Source organism: Lepidochelys kempii, chromosome 1 (assembly GCF_965140285.1).
Source record: "Lepidochelys kempii isolate rLepKem1 chromosome 1, rLepKem1.hap1, whole genome shotgun sequence".
In the NCBI taxonomy this organism is placed as follows: Eukaryota; Metazoa; Chordata; order Testudines; family Cheloniidae; genus Lepidochelys; species Lepidochelys kempii.
In genome coordinates this window covers 250,140,980-250,161,062 of record NC_136380.1, presented here as the reverse complement: position 1 = coordinate 250,161,062, position 20,083 = coordinate 250,140,980, and the positions used below count along the sequence as shown (strand labels likewise).

The 20,083-nt window shown below is 44.3% G+C and overlaps 2 protein-coding genes across 11 annotated transcripts in view; both read left to right on the top strand.

Moving 5' to 3' along the window:
- Positions 1–2,222, top strand: part of ATP6V0A4 (ATPase H+ transporting V0 subunit a4) — a 59,084-nt gene extending 56,862 nt beyond the window's left edge. For all 6 annotated transcript variants that reach the window (XM_073322826.1, XM_073322839.1, XM_073322800.1 and 3 more), the window contains one exon: positions 1,709–2,222. In XM_073322826.1, coding sequence (XP_073178927.1) covers positions 1,709–1,802 — 94 coding nt within the window. In that variant the 3' untranslated portion in view covers positions 1,803–2,222. The remainder of the gene's footprint in view (positions 1–1,708) is intronic.
- A 2,799-nt stretch (positions 2,223–5,021) lies between these two features.
- Positions 5,022–20,083, top strand: part of SVOPL (SVOP like) — a 49,571-nt gene continuing 34,509 nt past the window's right edge. For 3 of the 5 annotated variants that reach the window (XR_012156086.2, XR_012156087.2, XM_073322774.2), the window contains exons 1-7: positions 6,234–6,503; positions 11,172–11,312; positions 12,286–12,377; positions 13,398–13,496; positions 14,167–14,238; positions 15,194–15,318; positions 18,908–18,971. Coding sequence is in view for 1 of the 5 variants with exons in the window: in XM_073322774.2 (XP_073178875.1) it covers positions 11,234–11,312; positions 12,286–12,377; positions 13,398–13,496; positions 14,167–14,238; positions 15,194–15,318; positions 18,908–18,971 (531 nt within the window). In the remaining 4 variants the exon portion in view is untranslated. Of the gene's footprint in view, positions 5,127–6,233; positions 6,504–11,171; positions 11,313–12,285; positions 12,378–13,397; positions 13,497–14,166; positions 14,239–15,193; positions 15,319–18,907; positions 18,972–20,083 lie in introns of those variants that run through there. The other 2 variants (XR_012156089.2, XR_012156090.2) reach the window with 2 other exon arrangements.

The window sequence follows — 20,083 nt, the reverse complement described above, 5'->3', positions numbered from 1 at the left end:
TCTTTGGACGTAAGAAGGGCTCTGGCTTTCTACCTAGATCGGACAAAGGCTTTCTGTAAGTTGACTCAGCTTTTCATCTCTACAGCTGATAGGATGAAGGGCCTCCTGGTGTCCATGCAGAGGATTTCTAACTGGATCACCTCTTGCATTTGGACCTGCTATGAGTTGGCGGGAGTCCTTCCACCGCTGATCGTCAGAGCCCACTCGACCAGAGTGCAGGCATCTTCAGCAGCCTTCCTGGCACACTTCCCAATCCAGGACATCTGTCGAGCCATGGTCCTCGGTGCACATGTTCACAGCCCACTACGCCATCATGCAGCAGGCCAGGGACGACGCTGGGTTCGGCAGAGCGCTGTTGCAATCAACGCATCTGTGAACTCCTACTCACTTCCAAGGGTATTGCTGGGAGTCACCTAAGTTGAATGGACATGAGCAAGCACTCGAAGAAGAAAAGACAGTTACCTTTTCTGTAACTGGTGTTCTTCGAGAAGTGGTGTTCATGGCCATTCCACAACCCACCCTCCTTCCCCACTGTCAGAGTTTCCGGCAAGAAGGAACTGAGGGTGGGGGGAACCGGCAGCGCCCTATATACCGCATGTGCGCACCACTCCAGGGGACGCCGGAGCCGGTCCCCTACAGATAGTGGTGAGGGAAAAACTCCCAACATCAGTGCATGTGGCGAGCACACACACCTAAGTTGAATGGACATGAGCAGCACATCTCGAAGAACACCCATTACAGAAAAGGTAACTCTCTTTTGTAAACTCCTTCCTGGTGGTGGAAGATTTAGTGTTAACTCACTGTTCCGCCTGCACTTAGGGGTTCAGACACTTTTCTAAGATCTTATAAGAACCCAGACTGATGTGTAAAACAAATTCAGTGCAAGGGAAAAAAAGAACTCATCGGCCCTGGAGTTCTCTTGGAGGGCTTGTGTTGTTTACTTTGCATCACGTGACATTCCATCCCTGACCACACAATACAATGAGCAAAAACCAGCTTGTAAAGCTTGGAATCACTTGATATGGGGCTGGAGGGCCTGAGAAGTTTGCTAGCTGTCGGGTTCCATTGTACTGCATGAAAGAGTGAACTTGGCTGCCCCCAGTGGTTATCAAAGCTCTCTCGGATATTAGGTTTAGTGTAGGAACAAGGGCCTAGTTTTCACTGCTTCAAAGATACTGGTGATTGTCCCCTCACTGGCAGTGTTTTCAGACTGATGTATGAAAGGAGCTGTAATGGTCAGTGGCTCTTCTGAATTCCTTTTTCAGCCACAGCTGTTACTCTCTCTCAGACACTTTACTTTCCTCCTTGTACCCCCAACCCAAGGAAGGTGGGAACCAAATATGTCAAGGGTGGTTCTTCTTCCTTTGAAATGTAGTTGCCAATGGTGCTGTTGCTGATCCTGACCCTTTCCATTATGTCAGAGCGGCCCTCGGGAAACCCTAGCTCAGCCACCAGTCCAGACCACATGCACATCACAAAGCTGTAGAGATTCCTGGAAACTTGTGCATGTTTCTGACACAGACCCTCCACTGTTAGTTAAGCAGCCGGTCTCTCTCTTCCTGGAGCTGCTATTTTTGTACCTCACTGCTTGACTTTTAAATGTTCCTTTCTTCCCTCTCTCCCCACCTCCATATCTTCTCTTGCAAACTCATATAACACATTACGGTGCCTCTTAAACTTCTCTTTGTGTTTATTTTCCCCCTATCAGGGTGGAGTTCCAGAACAAGTTCTACGTGGGGACAGGTTATAAGTTTTCTCCATTCTGCTTTAAGTCTATCATAGATGGAACTGCAGAAGACTAGAGACAACTCATTGCAAAAACCCTTTATTTCCTGGACCATATTTTTCATTCCTTGAAACAGATTACACTGTGGAGTACAGAAACCTCTTCAAGTGAGCTTCATATTCTATGTAGTTAAATGGAATTGTTGCGCTGGCCTAGCACTAGGTACAAACCAGACACTACTCTCATTGAAGGGTTAACCGTCTGTCATAATTTAGCAAAAATTTTAATCTAAAAGGTGACCATTTTTACCTGTACAATGCTAAACTGTAAATCAGTGGAGCAACAGAACACAGATCCTCAGCTGGTGTACAGGTGCATCGCTCCGTTGATGTCAATGCTGCGTATCTGGCCCTATATGTAGGAGTCATCTGTCTACTCTTTGGATTAAAAACAGAGGATGTGTACTGTTTTGAAATAAATTAATCATCAACTCTCACGTGTTTTTCCCCCTTTGCTGTCCTGCTTTGCGGTTTTTGTTTTTTAAGAAAACATTTAAGGGTTGATTCAGATGAATTCCTTGGGTGATCAGAAGACAACTGCATGTGATGAATCCCTGTACAAGATTACATTTCTTAATATAGCACACAAATGCAATTCAAAGTAACTTAAGAAAAATGCTTGCTTTTAAAGACATCCTTTACTACGACAAACTGCTTATTATCTTATTTGTTCCAGAGTTTAACATCGCTGGATTATAGGCTTTCTCACACATTGTCACTTTAGAAAAGCATTAAATTTGAATCACACAAATACAAGGACACACCAGCTGCAGATCAGCAATGCGGGCCTTTGGGGTTTCTAGTTCTAGTGTGTACCTGTCATGGCTGAGCTCAGTAAAGCTGGTCATTATTTACTAGCAGGTCTTAGCAACAAATCCTGAAATCCTTGCTCATTCTTTACTCAATGCTGGCCACAGGCACAACTCCCATGGGAGTCACGGGGAATTTTGACTGAGTAAGGGCTTCACAGGATATACATCTGGGAATAAGCTCTCAAAAGCCTGAGGCTCCATAGATATCTGGGTGCCTCTTGGGGTGATATAACGAAGACCTCTTGCGATGTGCAGACAGGCACAGACGTAGCTACCATTGCACGAGTTCAAACCTTGTTAAAACAGTAAAGAGAGGTCCTCTCTCTGAGATCGTGGTCACTAAGACTTGCCGGGTCCAAGACTAGCAGCCTACAAAATAGTCCTCACGTGGGGGTAGCGCTGTATGATCTGAGCTTGGCAAGAAATTGTTGCCTGTGTATCCAGGCTTATGTACATCCCGTTGATCTGGATGGTGTTTGTTTGCAGTAGCGAGGTGATGGGAGCTACACAGTATCGTGAGGTGGTTAACAAAACAAAACAAAAAAAATCTCAGCACCTCCTGACATTTTCCACGGTAACTGTTGTCATCTCCTGTCAGGGCTATAGTGCAAGTTTCCTGAGATCCACCCAGAGCAGAGGAACTGCCAAGCCTCAGGCAGTCTGGTTCAAATTTGCATCCCAAAGCTGAGCAGTTAAAACCTCTTTCCTCCCTAGAAGTGATCCCGCTAGCGCAAACCTTAAAACACGTTGATGGCAAATCTGGATGTGCTGCTGCCCACACTGTACCTCTCATGTGGGGAAACAGCCTGGACCGTTGGCAATCTAGCACCCTCCGCCAGTGTGGTAAAACCACTTCCAAAAACGAATGCCAGAAAACGCTTCTGGCAATTCCACTGGGAACCACAAGCTGCCAGCTGCATTTGTTCCTTTGCAGTTCGTTGCTGAAAAAAGCCTTGTGGCTGACACATCATTGCTAACGTCACCATCTTTTATTTCCAGAGTACTCTCAGACTGGCGTGGCATGATGCAGACCCTCCCGCGCTCCGACACAGTGCCCCTTTCTGTTACCACATTCCTTAACACCGGTTTGTTATACTGAAGCCTTGATTACATTAATGGATGAACCCGTAGCCATCCAGACCACTGCCATCCAAGTGTTCATTCTCGCATCACTGACACAATCATGCACATCACTGGATTGAATTCGTTCAGTCTTTAAGGCAGCTGCCAATTCAACAAAGGCATTGAGATGTATCATTTTCATTCGCTTTATCCAAAATATTCATTGTTTTGCATTTCCATTCCTGTTTACGTATAAGTGCCGAGCCAGATGCATCTTCCCCCTTCTGCATGCCATAGGCATTACCGGGGCCAGGGATGAGAGGAATGCATCTCTCACCAGGTTATTATAATTGAACTATTGTGTACTGGCCCTTATATTGCCCTCATCACCATCGTATTTAATACCTTCCAGTCGTTGATGTCCCTCCCAGGGCAGCTGCAGGAGTCATTCATTTTTACTCCTGCTCTCTCTGCCCCACGAGTATTTTTTGTGTGTTTGCACCTCTATTTCTTGGATGGCTGACGTTCCCAGGAAGTGACATTCACGTGTCTCATTGGGCATGGTCTGGCCCCACTTCATTCGGAATACTAATAGGCAATACTGCTGCTTCATCTACTCCTCCCCACCCCCACGCACACATTCTATTAGCCAGTTTATTCCCAGTGTCTCTGGGCATCTGAATAATAATAATAATCTCTCTGAACTCCTTCCCATATGTTTGTACAAACTTGCTGCTAAGTGGGTCACCAGTGGAGAGCTCTGGATCTAAATGCACAAGCCTCTACTGCTTGAGCTAAAGAATTAGCTGTGTTAGTTTAACGGCGGTATAGACCCACAAATCTCTATACATAGCCTAGCCACTAGAGGGGAACAAAGTCAACCATGTTAGTGTAGGTTATACACTCTCACTGATCAGGAAAGCTCATCCCATGCATTAGAGATCCACAAAAGTTCAGTTCTCCAACAGAACATTATTTGTCACGATTCTCCTGGATGTATCATTGGGAGGGCTTGAACATTGGATCTCTGGGCCTAAAATTATGAGTTTCTACTGGTTGGGAATGTCACAGAACTGTGGCCAGTTTTGTTCACATTAACACAGGGAAGTTGGCATTGTGAAATTTCTACAAAATGCTGTGATTTTACATGAAGCGTTTCAATTTTGCTGGAACCAGTTTACAAAGTGGGTATAGGATGGTGGATTTGGCACACCAAATCCTGCTACTGATCCATCTAGTTCAGCCTGGGCCAATACAGGACATTTAAAAGGAAGTTGTAAAATAACGCTATGGGATGTTATGTGTTGGGCTGGAGCAAATTCCTCCCTGAGCCCCGGAGGCCATGCGGCGTGAAGTTAAAATGCTTTGGTAAGATTACTACTATAACACGGTGTTCAGCTCTGGTGTTCACATTTTAAACAGGGAGAAGATGGTGCCTAAAGAAAACTGCCCTCCTTTACTTAACTCGTAAGTCCTCATTGTGAAACACAGTGCTCATATTAAACTGGAAATATCTGGGAATAGACGTCAGGCCGTCAGGCCAGCCTCAGAGGAGACCATTTGGAATCTCACACTCCCATTCATTAGGTTAGGGGCCTCTCTCTTTTAACAAAGGGTGTCTTCCCATCAGTTTCGGTGTGTAAGAGTTTGAGGGGAGTCTGTGAATCTGTGACTTCTCCCATTGATTCCCTTCCTTCATTAGCCATGGAGAGAACAGGAAGCTCTATATGCTCATGCCACTTTCAGTTTTGCATTGTGATGATGACTATAACCACATCTCAGGCTTCAGGGCTTTAGTTGGTCACCTGCAGGGGTCAGGAAGAATTTTTTCCCCCGATGAACAATTGGCCAGAAGTAGCGTGGGTCAGAGGGTGGGGGCATGGGAAGGGAGTTAGGTTGGGTTGGTTTGGGGTTTTGTTTTTTTGTTTGGTTGGGGTTTTTTTGCCTTCCTCTGAAGCAGGAGGGATTGGCCAGAGGAGGAGACAGGACAACAGATGGGATGAATCAGTGCTCTGAGGTGGTATATGGAGGCCTTTTTCTCTATACCTGGCCAGTGCACCTTGTTCACATGCTCAGGGTCAAACTGATTGCCATTTTCTGGATCGGGAAGGAATTTTCTTCCAGGGCAACTGGCAGGAAACTTGAGAGTTTTCACCTTCTTCTGTAGCATGGGGCCTGGTTTGCCTGCTGGGATCATCTGGGCACATCTCACCGAATCAATTCCCTGACACTGCAGAGGCCTTGGGCATAGGTGGCACCTCAGTCTCTACTGTTCTCTGCCTGTGGAACACAATAGTTTAGTTTCCTGAGGAGTTAAAATTGCTTTAATTTAACCCAAATTATTGAGCTCAATATAGGGGTAACTGTGTGAAATGTAATGGCCTGTGATATGCAGGTAGTCCAATTAGATGATCTAATGGTCCCTTCTGGCCTTAAATGCTATGAAATTATGGGTTGGTGTTGCCCTTTTAAGACAGGACAGGTGAAATGTTGTCGTGGAGGAGGTGTGGCTCAAGGATATTAACCTGCATATTTTAGTGTAAATTCCTTAAAAACATTTCCTGGAGGCACAAAGTGAATTGACCTATTAAGATACCGTAAATGCAGCAACTTACTTTGGAAAGGAATGAGGAAGTTTTGAAACCCTTCATTTAAAACCCAGACAAGCCAGAGCTGAAGGATTTAGAGAGGGATGTGTGTGCCCCCGGCTAGGAAGAAAAGTAAGTTATGGAAGCTGGCCCCTAAAGCAGCAATGCAGCTAGTGCAATAAAAGGAAAAGAGGCAGAATAGTTAAAACTGTAAACGAGGAAAGAGCCATTTCCCCAAGTTTGAGAGCTTTCTAAGGTAAGAAACTTTCACTCAAAAATCAAAACCAAGTCCTGTCTAGGTGGAGTGCGGTTATTTGAATGTTTGTGTGTTTTGCTGTGACGGAGACTGCGTTATCTAAAGGCCTGGTGAGCAGCCATGTATTTCCTATACCTGCCTCCATTGCTGAGAAGTCCTGCCAGGGTTCTCATTGTGGGTCAGTTAATCTTTCTGTGTTATCTCTGTGCCACTAAACTTATCACTCAGGCTGCTCCCTTTAGCTAGTGCATTATTGTGGTGGTGATGGCTATTAATGTATCACTTATACAGCACATAGTGTTTTCAAAGTGACTTACAATTATTAATCAATTAACCCTTGAGACAGCCCTAGGAAGGACAGAAGACTCTAGCTCTTGTACCAGGGCAAATAAGTTTGGAAATGTTTGGGGGGAGCAAGCCTGCACTTTTAGTAAGAGCTGTAGTAAGATTTCTTAGAAGTATTCACATATGGATAAAAACGTCACTCTCCGCTCACCCATTCTTTTAGACATAAAAGCTGTTGTATAGCATGTAGTACTATAGACATTTGAAGTATACAGCGTCTTTCATGATGCATCCAGCACAAGACACCGTATGGAGAGAGAGATGAATATACAGGGCATATTTCTGTGGTGCTGCTCCTCCTTTGTAGATGTGAAGCAAGGGGCTTTTTCTCATGACCACCACAGTGGCACTGCGAAAGATCTATCAGTGTATTTAACTGTGAAGCATCCAGCCAGTGTGGGAGCGCTGGAGAGTGACTAAAAAGGTAGAGCCTTCTGTTAACATTGATTTGCCAAATGCTTTCTCTGCGCTACCCTCAATTTAGGATTCTGATGGGCTCCTTACTATCAAACTGTCTGAATCAGCATATGCAGTGGGGTAGTAGCTGTGTTGGTCCCAGAATATTAGCCCAACAAGGTGGGTGAGGTAATCTTGTTTATTGGACCAACTTCTGTGGGTGAGAGAGAAGCTTTCGAACTGCATGGAATTCTTCTTCCGATCTGGGAAAGGCGCTCCAAGCCTCACTGAGAGTACATTTCGCAGACCTGAAGAAGAGCTCGGTGTAAGCTCCAAAGCTTGTCTCTCTCACCAGCAGAAGTTGGTCCAGTAAACGATATTGCCTCACCCACCCTGTCTTTGAAATAGTAAAAGCATGGCATTAGGGCCTCATCCAGTGCTCACTGAAGTCAATGAGAGATTTTCCTTTCACTTCCGCAGGCTTTGGATCGGGCCCTTACTAGCTAAAAGACCTCCTGTGTCTCTCTCCTTTCATCTGATCTAGTTAGCTGCCTTCCAACTGCTACCCTCCACCACAAACACTCTAATAATAAGAAAAGGAGGACTTGTGGCACCTTAGAGACTAACAAATTTATATGAGCGTAAGCTTTCGTGAGCTACATCCGATGAAGTGAGCTGTAGCTCACGAAAGCTTATGCTCAGATAAATTGGTCAGTCTCTAAGGTGCCACAAGTACTCCTTTTCTTTTTGCAGATACAGACTAACACGGCTGCTACTCTGAACTCTAATAACAATCACCACTTCACTGCATCGAAGCCAGCTCTGGTTTGGCATACCGCAGCTTTTCAGCAGTGCACAGCAATATTAGGGCAGGACGTACTGACAGAGTTATTTATTTATCTCTAGCCTTTATCGTTGTGAAGAAGACGTTTCTAACCTGGAATGAAGCACTGTTCTCTTTCCAAGGGCTCTTCTAGATAATCCATTTTAGTAACAATTTATATTGTTTCCACTTATAAACGGTTAAGAACTGGGAGGAGACAGTATAAACATATTGCCGATAGGAGTAGTATGTGTTGTGGACAGTTATAAACACCTCAAAGGAAGATGTTATAAGCTATACCAGTGGTTCTCAAACTGGGAGTTGGGACCACTCAGCGGGTCGCGAGGTTATTACATGGGGAGTCCCGAGCTGTCAGCCTCCACCCCAAACCCTGCTTTGCCTCCAGCATTTATAATGGTGTTAAATATATAAAACCATTTTTAATTTACAAGGGAGGTCTCACTCAGAGGCTTGCTATGTGAAAGGGGTCACCAGCACAAAAGTTTGAGAACCACTGAGCTATACAATAAGCAGCTTATTGACCTGTTGGACTCTTTAACAATTTATAACAAAGATTCTGTCATCTAAAACACCTATTAATCAATTAATAACCCTTTAAAATGTCCCTCAGTGTAAAGTGTTGACCTAAATTTTGAATGCTTCCAGAATTCAATTTTTTTTCAATGTTTGTGTTTCCCTCTAACTAATATAACTGACATTTTACATCTCTTTAAAATGTCACAGTTCATTTTTTTTTCTCTCAAACTCTCTGACTCTCTTCAAACCATTGTCTTTTCTGATTTGGCCTTTTGGTCTCTATCTATTTTTGCCTTCAGTGTTCAACCCTCTCTGTCAACATTTCTCTCCTCCATCGCCTCTCTCCCCTTGCTGGGCCTACTGGGATGGGAAACAGCACATTGGTCCTGCCCCTGGAAGAGGAATGTGTTTGAGAGGGTGACTGAGTGAATTTCTTAGCGTAACTCTCCAGGGGCCCAACCGAACTCCCACTGATGTCAAAAAGAGAGCCTTCCATTGACTTCACTGGGAGTTGGACCCACATCCCGAATGCAGGCAAGCACACAGCCCTGCAGCGTTAGTGAAAACACTAACCTTCATCTCCCCAGCCAGCAGAGGAGACCTGTGATTGCCTCCATTATAATCGTTTGGACCTGTTTCCCCTGCCCCGGAGGCAATAGAATGTGAGATGGGGGTTAAAACTGAGGAAGCTGGACAAAACAACCTCATGATGTTATTTTCATTGAGGAGCGACACCAACAAGGGGCAGTGTTTTGCTGGTTATATAATGGGGGGTTAGGTTGCACAGAATACACTGGCAGTGTTGTTCTCAGGCAGTGTACGAAGGGCTTAAGAAAGAGTGCTTAAGAGCACAGATGCGCGATCCCTTTTGATATGTGTGCAGGGTGTTCCAACCTGCTGGGCTTAATTTCAAAGCACGATGTAATAATGATTAGCAATTCGAGAGCCCATTATGTCTTTAAAAGAGCTTAGCCAATGGGAAGTAATCCCCACAGCATTCCTGTGAGGGAGGCATTGTTGTCCCCTTTTTACAGACACATGGAAGATTTAAGCTCTAACTCCCTTAGGCGTCTTTGCAAATCCCAGCCTCCACAGCTATCTTCACCCTGAGAAGTTGTTCTTTCAGCAGGAGGTTGAAGGTGCCGCTGGTGGCTGGAGGGGGGCAGTGTTAAGGTAGCTTGCTTTGCTGCTGCTCAGGCTAATCCCCATTGAATGCAGAGAAGGAGGATGGCAATCCCTAATGTTGTGCGTCTGGTCCTTTCCCCAGCACTGCTGGGTACCTCATGTGAAACCCAGTGTGGATCTGTTTCTGAGGAAACCGGAGAAGCAGGCAGAATTCCAACTCAACAGCACAACCCTCTTTATTATATTCTCAGTGCTTGTGTGTAACGAGGAACCTGCCCCTACTGGGACTTCATCTGGAGTGATGCTCTCATTTGTGTCACACAAGAGTCTCCCCTAAACAGGAGGTGGCTCTTGTGCCAGCCAGGGTGGAAAATGTTTTTGTTGCATCCCCACTCCCCTTCCAAACAGCAGAGGAGAAAAACAAACAACCTGAGCATCACAGTGGCACTGCACCCCCTGGAAGTTGACACCTAAGGCAACTGCCCTGCTCATCCCGCCCCCCCCCCCTCCGCCCCAGAACAAGCCCTGCTGCTAAGAGTGAGTAGCAGAACTGCGCAGAGGAGGGAGATTTCATTTTGCTAGGAATTTGGGGCTTTCTAAATTAGGCTTTGTTCTGCAGCAAAGCAAAAGCAGAAAATTTCAAAATTCTCCATGAAGGAAAATTCTGAAGCATTTTGTTTTTCGTTTTCATGTCAGTTTTGACCCTTTAAATGTTTTGTATGCATCATAATATGTAATATAATCATATATTCAAATGAAAAGTCCTTTTGTAATGAAAAATGTAAATGTTCCATTACGAAAACGTGAAAACAGGTTGTTTCAATGTTGTTGGAACTTTTTTCCAGTTTTCTTCCAAAACAAAATTCTGGTGAAATCAACCTGATTCAGTGAAGCATTTAGATTTCGGTGGAAACACACTCTGTCTCTCTGTGAAGAGATAGTCTATTACTACTCTAAGGAAAAAAGTTAGAAAGTCACCATTCATACAGTCTCCCATTTAAGTTACCTGATTCCTTCTTTGCCTTCCTTTCCTTGGGTGAACACAAACCCACAGCATGCTAGGTGCCTTTCAGACAATGACTTCTGCACATATAGCACCTTTCACTTGAGGATCTCAAATCTCTTTACAAATGTTGATTAAAAAGCCTCCACGATACCCCACAAAGGTATATGAGTGTTATCCTACCTTTTTTAGTAGCTTCATTGGACTTTTCATGAATAGGCCAGGATGGTGACTGACCTTTGCCAATTTTAATAAATAGTCCATGACAGCCCTTCTAATTTTTTATTTAAATGCACACCAACAGGAGGTAGGTGCGAACCCTTAACATTTCCGATTAGCATCCTGAGAAACTAAGAGACTTTAAACTGCCCTCACTACCACCAGTCTTGCATTGGAAATTACTTGATGGCTCATTACTAAGACTGTGACTATCTTGTAGGTTGGAAAGTGAAATCAAAGTAATCTCCATTGTCATCTTTGGGAACCCAACAAGAGCTGAAGATGGCCGCCCAGCAAAAAGAAGTGCCAAACGCCATTGGCCTGGAGGAAATAGGCACTGAGAGGCAAGAACCCAAGAAAGGTTGGTTCATATAAACTGGACTGAGGGTGGTGGTTGTCACATCTCAGTAAGGAGGGGCAGTCTGGCCCTGGGTTGGGGTTGGGTGTGGCTTCCCCACAGAGAGCCCTACTACCTCCATACGGGATGAGCAAGGTTCTGCTGGGATAAATAGCCAGCCCCCTGGATGCTACTCTGTGATAGCAACTCAGCAAGTGAATTTTACCCTAATATAGTTTGAAGGTAGATTTTAGCACTTTCTATTAAGCTTATTTTAAAGCAATTTATGCAAGGAAAGCTAGGGCCCAGTCCTCAGCTGTGTCATGCTTATGCTGAAGATGGAAAAGTAAAGTTGGCATTAAGCTCTTCAGCGGCTGACCTGACCTATAGCACAGGTTAGAGCAGCCAGCTTGTAATTGTCATCTGGGGCCGTTAAAATAATAAGGATTACTGGGCTGCAGTGAGCTCTGGCTTCCTCTCATTCTGAAATGCCTGCTGTGCTGGGGAAAGTAGAAGTATCCTGACTAGTACAGCTGGGGAACAGAGGCCCCAGAGTAAGAGACTTGCCCAAGGCCATACAGGAAATCTGTGGTAGAGCTGGGAAATGAACCCAGGGCTCCTGCATCCCAGTACAGTTCTCTAACCCGAAACCATCCTTCCTTGGTCTGAGCAATACATACAGTAGCTCAGAATACTATATGAAAAGCACTGGATGATAGACCTCGTCCTTCCTTCCATGTATGTTCTGTATTCTCACTGGCTATCTATCATCTCTTGATTTTATCTCTCTCTCATTTTGTTGAATCTCTAAAGTGCCCAGCAACCCTGACCTCTTGGGGATCTATATAATTCTACAGCTGCTTAGTTGAAAGAAGCTCTCTGGCACTGATGGAGTTTCCAACATCTTTCCTGTCAATAACAAAAAGTGTTTCTGTTTTGCAAGGACATACTTAGGGGTGGTCTCAGTTCTAACACTCTCTTTCTCTTTGATGTTTAGAACAGAAGACATTTACAGTGGAAGAGGCTGTGGAAACCATCGGGTTTGGGCGGTTTCATATAGTGCTTTTCCTGGTCATGGGCAGTACTGGTGTAGGTTTTCATTGTCTACTAACTTGAGCCTAAAAATCCTATTACAGTATCCTTATTAATATGAAACAGAATCCATAGACTCTAGGCTCACTTCTGACCTCACCTATCACTCACCATTGACTTAACTGGGATTGCATGGGTGTACATGGGTCAGCATTTGTCACTCTTAGTTCCCTTTCCTTTCTTCTTTTTGTAACAAGCCATCCTGAAAAACACAGAAACACCACAGTCGTCAGCTGGGCTCAGACCTGAGAGTGACTGCACCCAAAGTGTTATAATTTCAGCTAAAAGAGGGATCTCATTAGCTATGAGCAAATAGCAGACTCTTATCTTTGCTGTCACCAGTCACTAGTGGGTGACATGCTCACATGTATTAAATCAATGTAGTACAATTGCACTTCCCAGCCAAGATTTTCAAATGTGGGTGCCTCGAGTTAAAACTCTTAAATTCATAGTTAGACACTGAAAGAAGTAGCTTGATTTTTCAAGAGTGTGAAGGACAGAGCAGTCTCCACTAATACACATGGGCAGAGAGAGAGGACCCTGTCAGTCTCTAGCCCTCCCAAAAATAATTTGAGAAGCTTCCCTCGGAACCCCTCCCCCCATGTTTCCAAGAGTTCACAACTTTCTGGAGAAGACAAAGATTGGGTCCTCCAGTAGGCCTTGTAAATGGTTGTTATTCTCGGAGTCCAGTACCACAGTAACTGTTCTTTGAATGACTGAGAATCCCAGTAATACAACCAATGGGGGTATGCATGCATTGCAGAGGTACTGGATATACTCCATATCAGGGGCTGAGGGAGATGCCCGTTCCATGATTCCTTCGGCTCTGCCTGCAGAATGCTCCAGGTTGGTTCTGGAAAGTGTATGTGTACTGTTCGAAATGGATGGCTTGACTTTTGGTCACCTGGATTTCAAGCCCTAGCATGACTGGGATCTTTCCCCCCGGCATGCAAAGGAATTGTTCACTGTGCTGCCACTGGAACTGACCTTTGCAAATGTCTATGTTTGTTCTTGAAGGTGGTAGAAGCCATGGAGATCATGCTAATAGCTGTTGTTTCTCCACTTATCCGTTGTGAGTGGCAACTTAACGACTGGCAGGTGGCTTTAGTGACAACGGTATGTGTCATTTGTAACCCCTTAAGCTTGTAGTCTGCAAACATTGCCGGGGAAGGAGCTGTTTGGTTTAGTTTAAATGCACATTTAACCAGATCGGAAGATGCTCAATGCTATGGAGAAAAGGGATATATGAGTACTCAGAAAATTGCCACCTAATATATACTAATTTTAGTTATTTATAGACTCTTCCACAGGGCAGTATCTGAACACATCACAGACGTTAATGAATTTAATCTCCCAACAGCCCTTTGAGGGAGGGACATGTTATCATCATTTTACAATTGTGGAAACTGAGGCAAAAAGACTAAATGAATAGCCCAAAGTCACACAACAAGCATGTGGCACTGTCAAGGTTAGAATCCAGGTCTTCTGAGTTCAGTGCCTTCATCACAAGACCATCCTCTCCCTCTTAAAGATTTGTCGTAGTTTATCCGAAGTATCAGTCCCAGGATTGAAATAGTAGAGGATGCTACAGGTCTGGATTAAGCCACCTTGGGAAAGCTGTGAATGGTAAACCTGACCATACACATGGCTTAAGTCACAGTTATTAATCCCTCAGTTTCAGGTGTATTAAGTTCAACCACACATTTAAGAGCAGTGCCACATAATAGGTACAAGGTGTGGAAAAAGCCCTACTGATTAACCAAGACAATGTTTTAATCTCTCTTAGATGGTGTTTTTTGGCTATATGATATTCAGTATACTCTTTGGACTCTTAGCTGACAGATATGGCCGCTGGAAGGTAAGTGAAAGTTCTGGAGCATTCCATTTTAGTCCCTTTTAACAACAGAGCCAGGCCTGATGACAGAACTGTCAAAATAATAAGGTTAGCACTGACCCAGACTGTTACACCTTTAACCACATCACCTAATCAATCTTTGTGAAGGGGCTATTGTTATTCACGTCCCCCTTTACACATGCACTTGTCCAGGGCTGCACAGTGAATCAGTGGCGGGGCTGGGATGAGAATTAAGGACATTTTCAAACATGGGTTCCTCCAGGTAAGCCTCTGAAACATAATCACAGAATATGGTGGGCACCATTAGATTGCTCACAAGCTATTTAAAGGGATACTACCCTATTTCTAGGCACTCCACATTCCAGAGTTAGAACTGGTTCAGAAAGCAGAGCCCTTGTGTCTCTCACAATGGGCAGCCAGACTATATGACAATGAGCACTTGTGTCAGAGGGTATCGAATTTCCACAGTGGTTGGTTGTTGGAAGGGTACAGAAGCATTCAAAGGCTTTTATGGATCCTTGGTCCTTTTCACTTCCCCTTGAGCTTGATCTAGAGCCCTTTGAAAGCCTGCTCTTGGATCAGGGTCTTTAAAGAGGTCAATGTGAAAGAATGGGGCCAACTGGAGCTGTAGGTGACATTAACTAAGGAGGAAGCCTCGCCCAACTCTATTTATTTAAAGAGTCTCTCGGGCTACATCCGTACTACAGCACTTGCAGCTGCACAGGTGGTGGTGGTGGTGACTCTGTAAGCCAACAGGAGAGAGCTCTCCTATCAGCTTAATACCTCCTGCTGCTGAAGTAACCTGTAGTGTAGACAAGGTCTCAGAGACCGATGCTTTGAATTTCCATTTGGGCTCAGCTGATCTGTGCTTTATTTATGCCCCAAGTCAGCAAAACATTCAATCCTATGCTTGAAGTGCTGTCCTGAACAGGGATATTTTCTAATCTTTCCCTTCCAGATTCTGCTGATCTCTTTCTTATGGGGGGCCTATTTCTCCTTGCTGACATCATTTTCCCCATCGTACATCTGGTTTGTTTTCCTCCGGGCCATGGTGGGATGCGGTGTGTCAGGCCACGCACAAGGGTAACGTTGTACTTTGAGCACTGTAGCCCTGGAAGCAATAGGCAAATAGAAATCAAGAACACCTTTTAAGGGGAGGAGATCAGCTGAATTCTCCCCATGTCTCATGTGACTAAGTACTACTTACTAAATGTGACAGATAGAATTGGTTGCATGAGGGGTGTGTGTGGAAAAAATAAATTCTCATTTTATGCCAAAGAAAAGGTCACTGACATTTTCCAACCAGTGTAAGCAAGTGAAAAACTTACTGGCAAGCTGGCTAATGTGCCCTTTTTTCAAAAGCAAAGAGAAAAAGACCTATAGCACTCGGTTAGCCGTGGTAGCCAGACTAGAATGCACTTTGAACTGATCTAATTTTGTTAGACTCAGTCGGTTAAAAGTGATAACGGAGTTCTATTAAATTGTAGTGCTCTGCAGATTACGAGTTCAATCCACAGCATCCTGGGCCTAGTAGAGGCTGGATGCTTCATAGAGTTTAAGGCCAGAAGGGACCATTCGATCATCTAGTCTGACCTCCAGTGTATATCAGGACATAGAATTTCCCCCATTTCCCCCTGTATTCAGCCCATGGAGTGATGTGGAGGCATATTACTTCACCTCAGGCAGGCAAGGGCAATCATGGGAGTAGACCATCAACCAGGGACTTCTTAAGAGGGCTGGGAATAAAGGGGAAATGAGGGGAAATTCCCCCATCCACTTTACCAGAATTTCAAGGAACCCTTCTGAACAGAGCTTTAAATTACTTTCCCGAAGATCTAAACAATCTAGATTAGACAGGGGCAGCTAGTTTACACTAAATGAATGACAATGGCTTATCAAACAGGGTATGAAAGATAATTGTAGCTGTGTCAATCCCAGGATATTAGAGAGACAAGGTGGGTGAGGTAATAGCTTTTCTTGGACTAACTACTGGTGGTGAGAGAGACAAGTTTTTGAGCTACACAGAGCTCTTCCTCAGGTCTTTGGTTATGGCTACACTACAGTTTAAGTGAGAATAAGCTACTCCCCTGAATGATGTAAATTACTCTGACCTGAGAGCCGGTGTGGACAGCACTACGTGTCAGCATGAGAGCTTCTCTCTCCGACATAGCTAGCCCTGCTCCCGGGGGCTGGAGTAATTAAGACAACGGGAGAGCCTTCTCCTGTTGGCATAGAGCATCGGCACTAGCAGCAGTGCAGCTGGGCTGCTGTAAGCTCTGTAGTGTAGCCATAGCTTTCCTCAGGTTTATCTCAGGCCCAGACCTGAAGTCTGGTCCAAGAAAAGATATTGTCTCACCCACCTTGTCTCTCTCATGGCTTATCAAACACATTTGATAAGGGACAAATAAAAAAGTAATCGATGTGTAAATGTTACTTCACAGTAAACAAAAAAAAATGGACATAATTCTGTTTTAATAATGGACTGTTTTATGAGAATAGTACGTTTGTATTGAAATGTAAATGCAGTGCGTACTTGAAAACCGCAGTGTTAAGTGTTACACAGTCAGTGTTATAGCGAACACTTTCAGTACTTCCTTTTCAGAAAAAGCCTTTACGCTGTAACATTGACACTCACAACACTGTCAGCCCTTTTACTCCTGACCCCCCAACCAACCAAGAACAACAAAAGAAGAAAAAGAGGAGAAAATAACTACATTTAAAAAATTAGAACAAAAACTCTACTGCAAGTACAGTTTTTATTTGGAAAAGGGAAAGTACTAGAGATTACATGAAATCCACAGTGGAATTTGCTGTTGCTATTCTTTTTTTGTGGAAGGTGCTCAGATGTTGTGGAGATGGGAGGCAGTGTAAAACCCCGAGAGAGAGAGAGATACTTTACATATAGTCTTTCCCCACTAAATGGATATTAGATGCCTCCCCTTCATGAAAATCTCAGCATGGAAAGTGAGATTAAAGGCTCATGAATTCCACTAGGAATAAACACATGGGAGTCCATTCAAATCAAAAAGCTAAAGACGAGAGCTGCCCAGGTGACCTAGTTTGGCGTGTTCCATTGTTGGAAGCCTGGAGTCACTCCCAATTCCCAGGCAGGGGTTGGAAGTGGAGCGGGTCAATATTTTTCAGCCCCACCATTTTCCCGCTAAAAAATGGAGTTTTGTCAAAAATTAAAATTTTCATAGGATACTGTAATTTTTGATTATTTCTTTAATTGTTTTGACAGGAAATTTTGAAATAAAGCAAAACATTTGATTTCAAATTGAAATTTTTATTTGGTTGGGTTTTTCAAAAATTTCGGATTGGGGGGGGTTTTTTCTTCCCCTTTCCCAACCTTTTTGCCACTGACTGTAATAGCTGAATGATGTATGTTGGGTTTTTCCCCCTCACTTTTCCCTGTGTTTGGTTTGGTATGGATTTGGGGGTTTTTTTCCCTCATTTTCCCCCACTCTAACTTTTCAAAACATATTCAAATCTGGAAAAGTTATAGCGTGACAAAAGGAAAAATAAATCCCTGTAACTTTTTTGAAGTTGGAGATGTTTCAAAAAGTTATGGTGGGGAGAAAAAAAAGTGAAGAACCCTTTTCCACTCACATATTATTCCTTTTTCTGCACTCAGTGGCAGAAAGGAAGGAAAGGGAGAAAGGGGAGGGAATTTAAATTAAAAATATTGAAAATTAAATTTTTTTTTTGAAAAAACAAAATTTCACCAAAGGTTTTAGGGAAAAACTGTTTCATTTCAAACCCTGCAACATGGAAACAAATCAGAAAACTCACCATTTTTCATTATTCCCGCCCTCCCTCCCTTTTTCCACTGGCTCTCTCTGGTAGTGCTATGCTGCAGGGCACTTGGACCTTGGGAAAGAAACAGTGCCCTGCAGAAGTTACTATTCTTGGGACTCTGCTGCCCGAGTAGTGAACAGACTGATGAATTGCAAAGTGGCTTCAATCCAATGTGAAAGGTTATGACCCACCTCCAGGCTCTGGGGATAGGCAGGTGAAGAAAGAAGCCCCTCAGGATACCTAACCAAAACCAGCCTTTCTTTAACTTCACATCACACAGAATGCATAGCATTTAAACATGGAGTCCAAACAGCTCCACGGTTCCTTCCCTTAGAGGTGTGCACGATGCAAAGTGCCAGCACTCAGATACTTGTATCCTGAGATTATGTCCTCAAGTGTACTATTGGATTGACATTACAGAGCCTCCTTGTCCCTGTGGGCAGATATTTGTGCAGCATGTTGTGTTAAACTAGGTCGATATTTGCCAGCAATCTTTGCTGCAGGAGCAGTAACATTAAAGGATCTCTGACATGGAGGAGGGACACTCTCTGTCAAAGGACCAGAGACTCTTCACTGAATTACAAGGTTAAGGTCAAACCCCCATCTGCTGTAAATGGACACAGTTCCAGTGAAGTCAGTTGAGTTACACCTATTTACTTCAGCTGAGGATCTGGCTCTGTGGTACGCAATGAGACATGCTCACAAACGCTATGTACATTTATTTGTTCCGTGCCCAACTTTCAGTTGCTAGCAGTGAAAGAGCAATTGACTGACAGTGGAGTCTAAATTCGATTGACTGACCGTGGAGTCTAAAATTGACTGAGCTGGCATTTCAGCTGCATGCAGATTCTCACTCTCTCTGCATTTTTTTCAGACTTATCATAAAAACCGAATTCTTGCCTACAAAATACCGAGGGTATATGTTGCCTTTATCTCAGGTAAGATTAAATGCATTGCAGCCCAGAGTCCCAGATTTCCTGTGTCTGGCTCAGAAAGCAGAATTCTAGCCAGTTTTAATGTGTTCCACAATATCTGAATATGTACTGCACGCAGTGAGGGTCTCTCATTCTCAGCGTGTGTCACAGGCAACACTGCATTATTAAACATGTGCACGGGTGTGCAGAAGAAAAGCAATTTCTTTTCTGATAATTGGCTGCTCTGTACATGGCACTGAGACACTGATTGACAGCTGACATCCAGCTTTTTGGTTGCTAGGTTGATAAATGCGTCCGTTGCCTGTTCTAACAGTATCGCCCCTGACAGGCTGTCAGTCAGGAGCTGGGTCAGCCGCTCAATCTCGTTTCAAGATAATAGCACATAGGCAGCTAAAAATTGAAACAGAAATGTGCTCCACGCCGGTAGACTGGACTCTGTCTATCTGGAAGCAATTTTCAGACTGGGGCTGGCCCAGGACAAATGAATCAGCACTTGTGTTGTGTACTTTTGGAGATGAGTTCAAAATCTGATTTGGGTCATAATAAGAGATTCATTAGGTGGTCCCATGCAAGTCCCCAATTTATGTACATCAAAAACTTATCATATAGTGTGGCATAATGGGCAGTTTCTGTTCAGGAGAGGCTCAGAGCTGGAAAAGCTAAAGGTGCCCTGGGTGGCCAGGAATGGAGCAGCATTGATGGTTGCGAGTGAGGACTGAGGTGCACTGGGACAGGTTGTACTGCCTAGCAAGGGCTGGTTAAATCTGGAGCTGCTTGAATTTTTTCTTGTGAATGATTTGTCCAATGAATTTAGCACTTTTTCCATGGGTTTCTGGAATTATCTGTAAAGAGCTCCTGATACACAGGAATTTGTCCAATTGCTCAACCAGCAGGGGCACTGGAGCCTTCCCAAAAGTGAGGGGCCCGAGGTCCAGCCACTTCCCCTCCTCTCCCCCTGGAGGCCCCATCCCCTACCCAGCCGGAAGCTGGAGCAGGGCCAGGGAACCTGCGCGCCCCTCCTGCCCCGCCCGGGGTGGGGGTAGGGTTGAAAGTAGTCCCCTGCCCATGTTCCCGTCCCCCAGACCTCCCACACAGGGCAGCTGGAGGGACCCAGG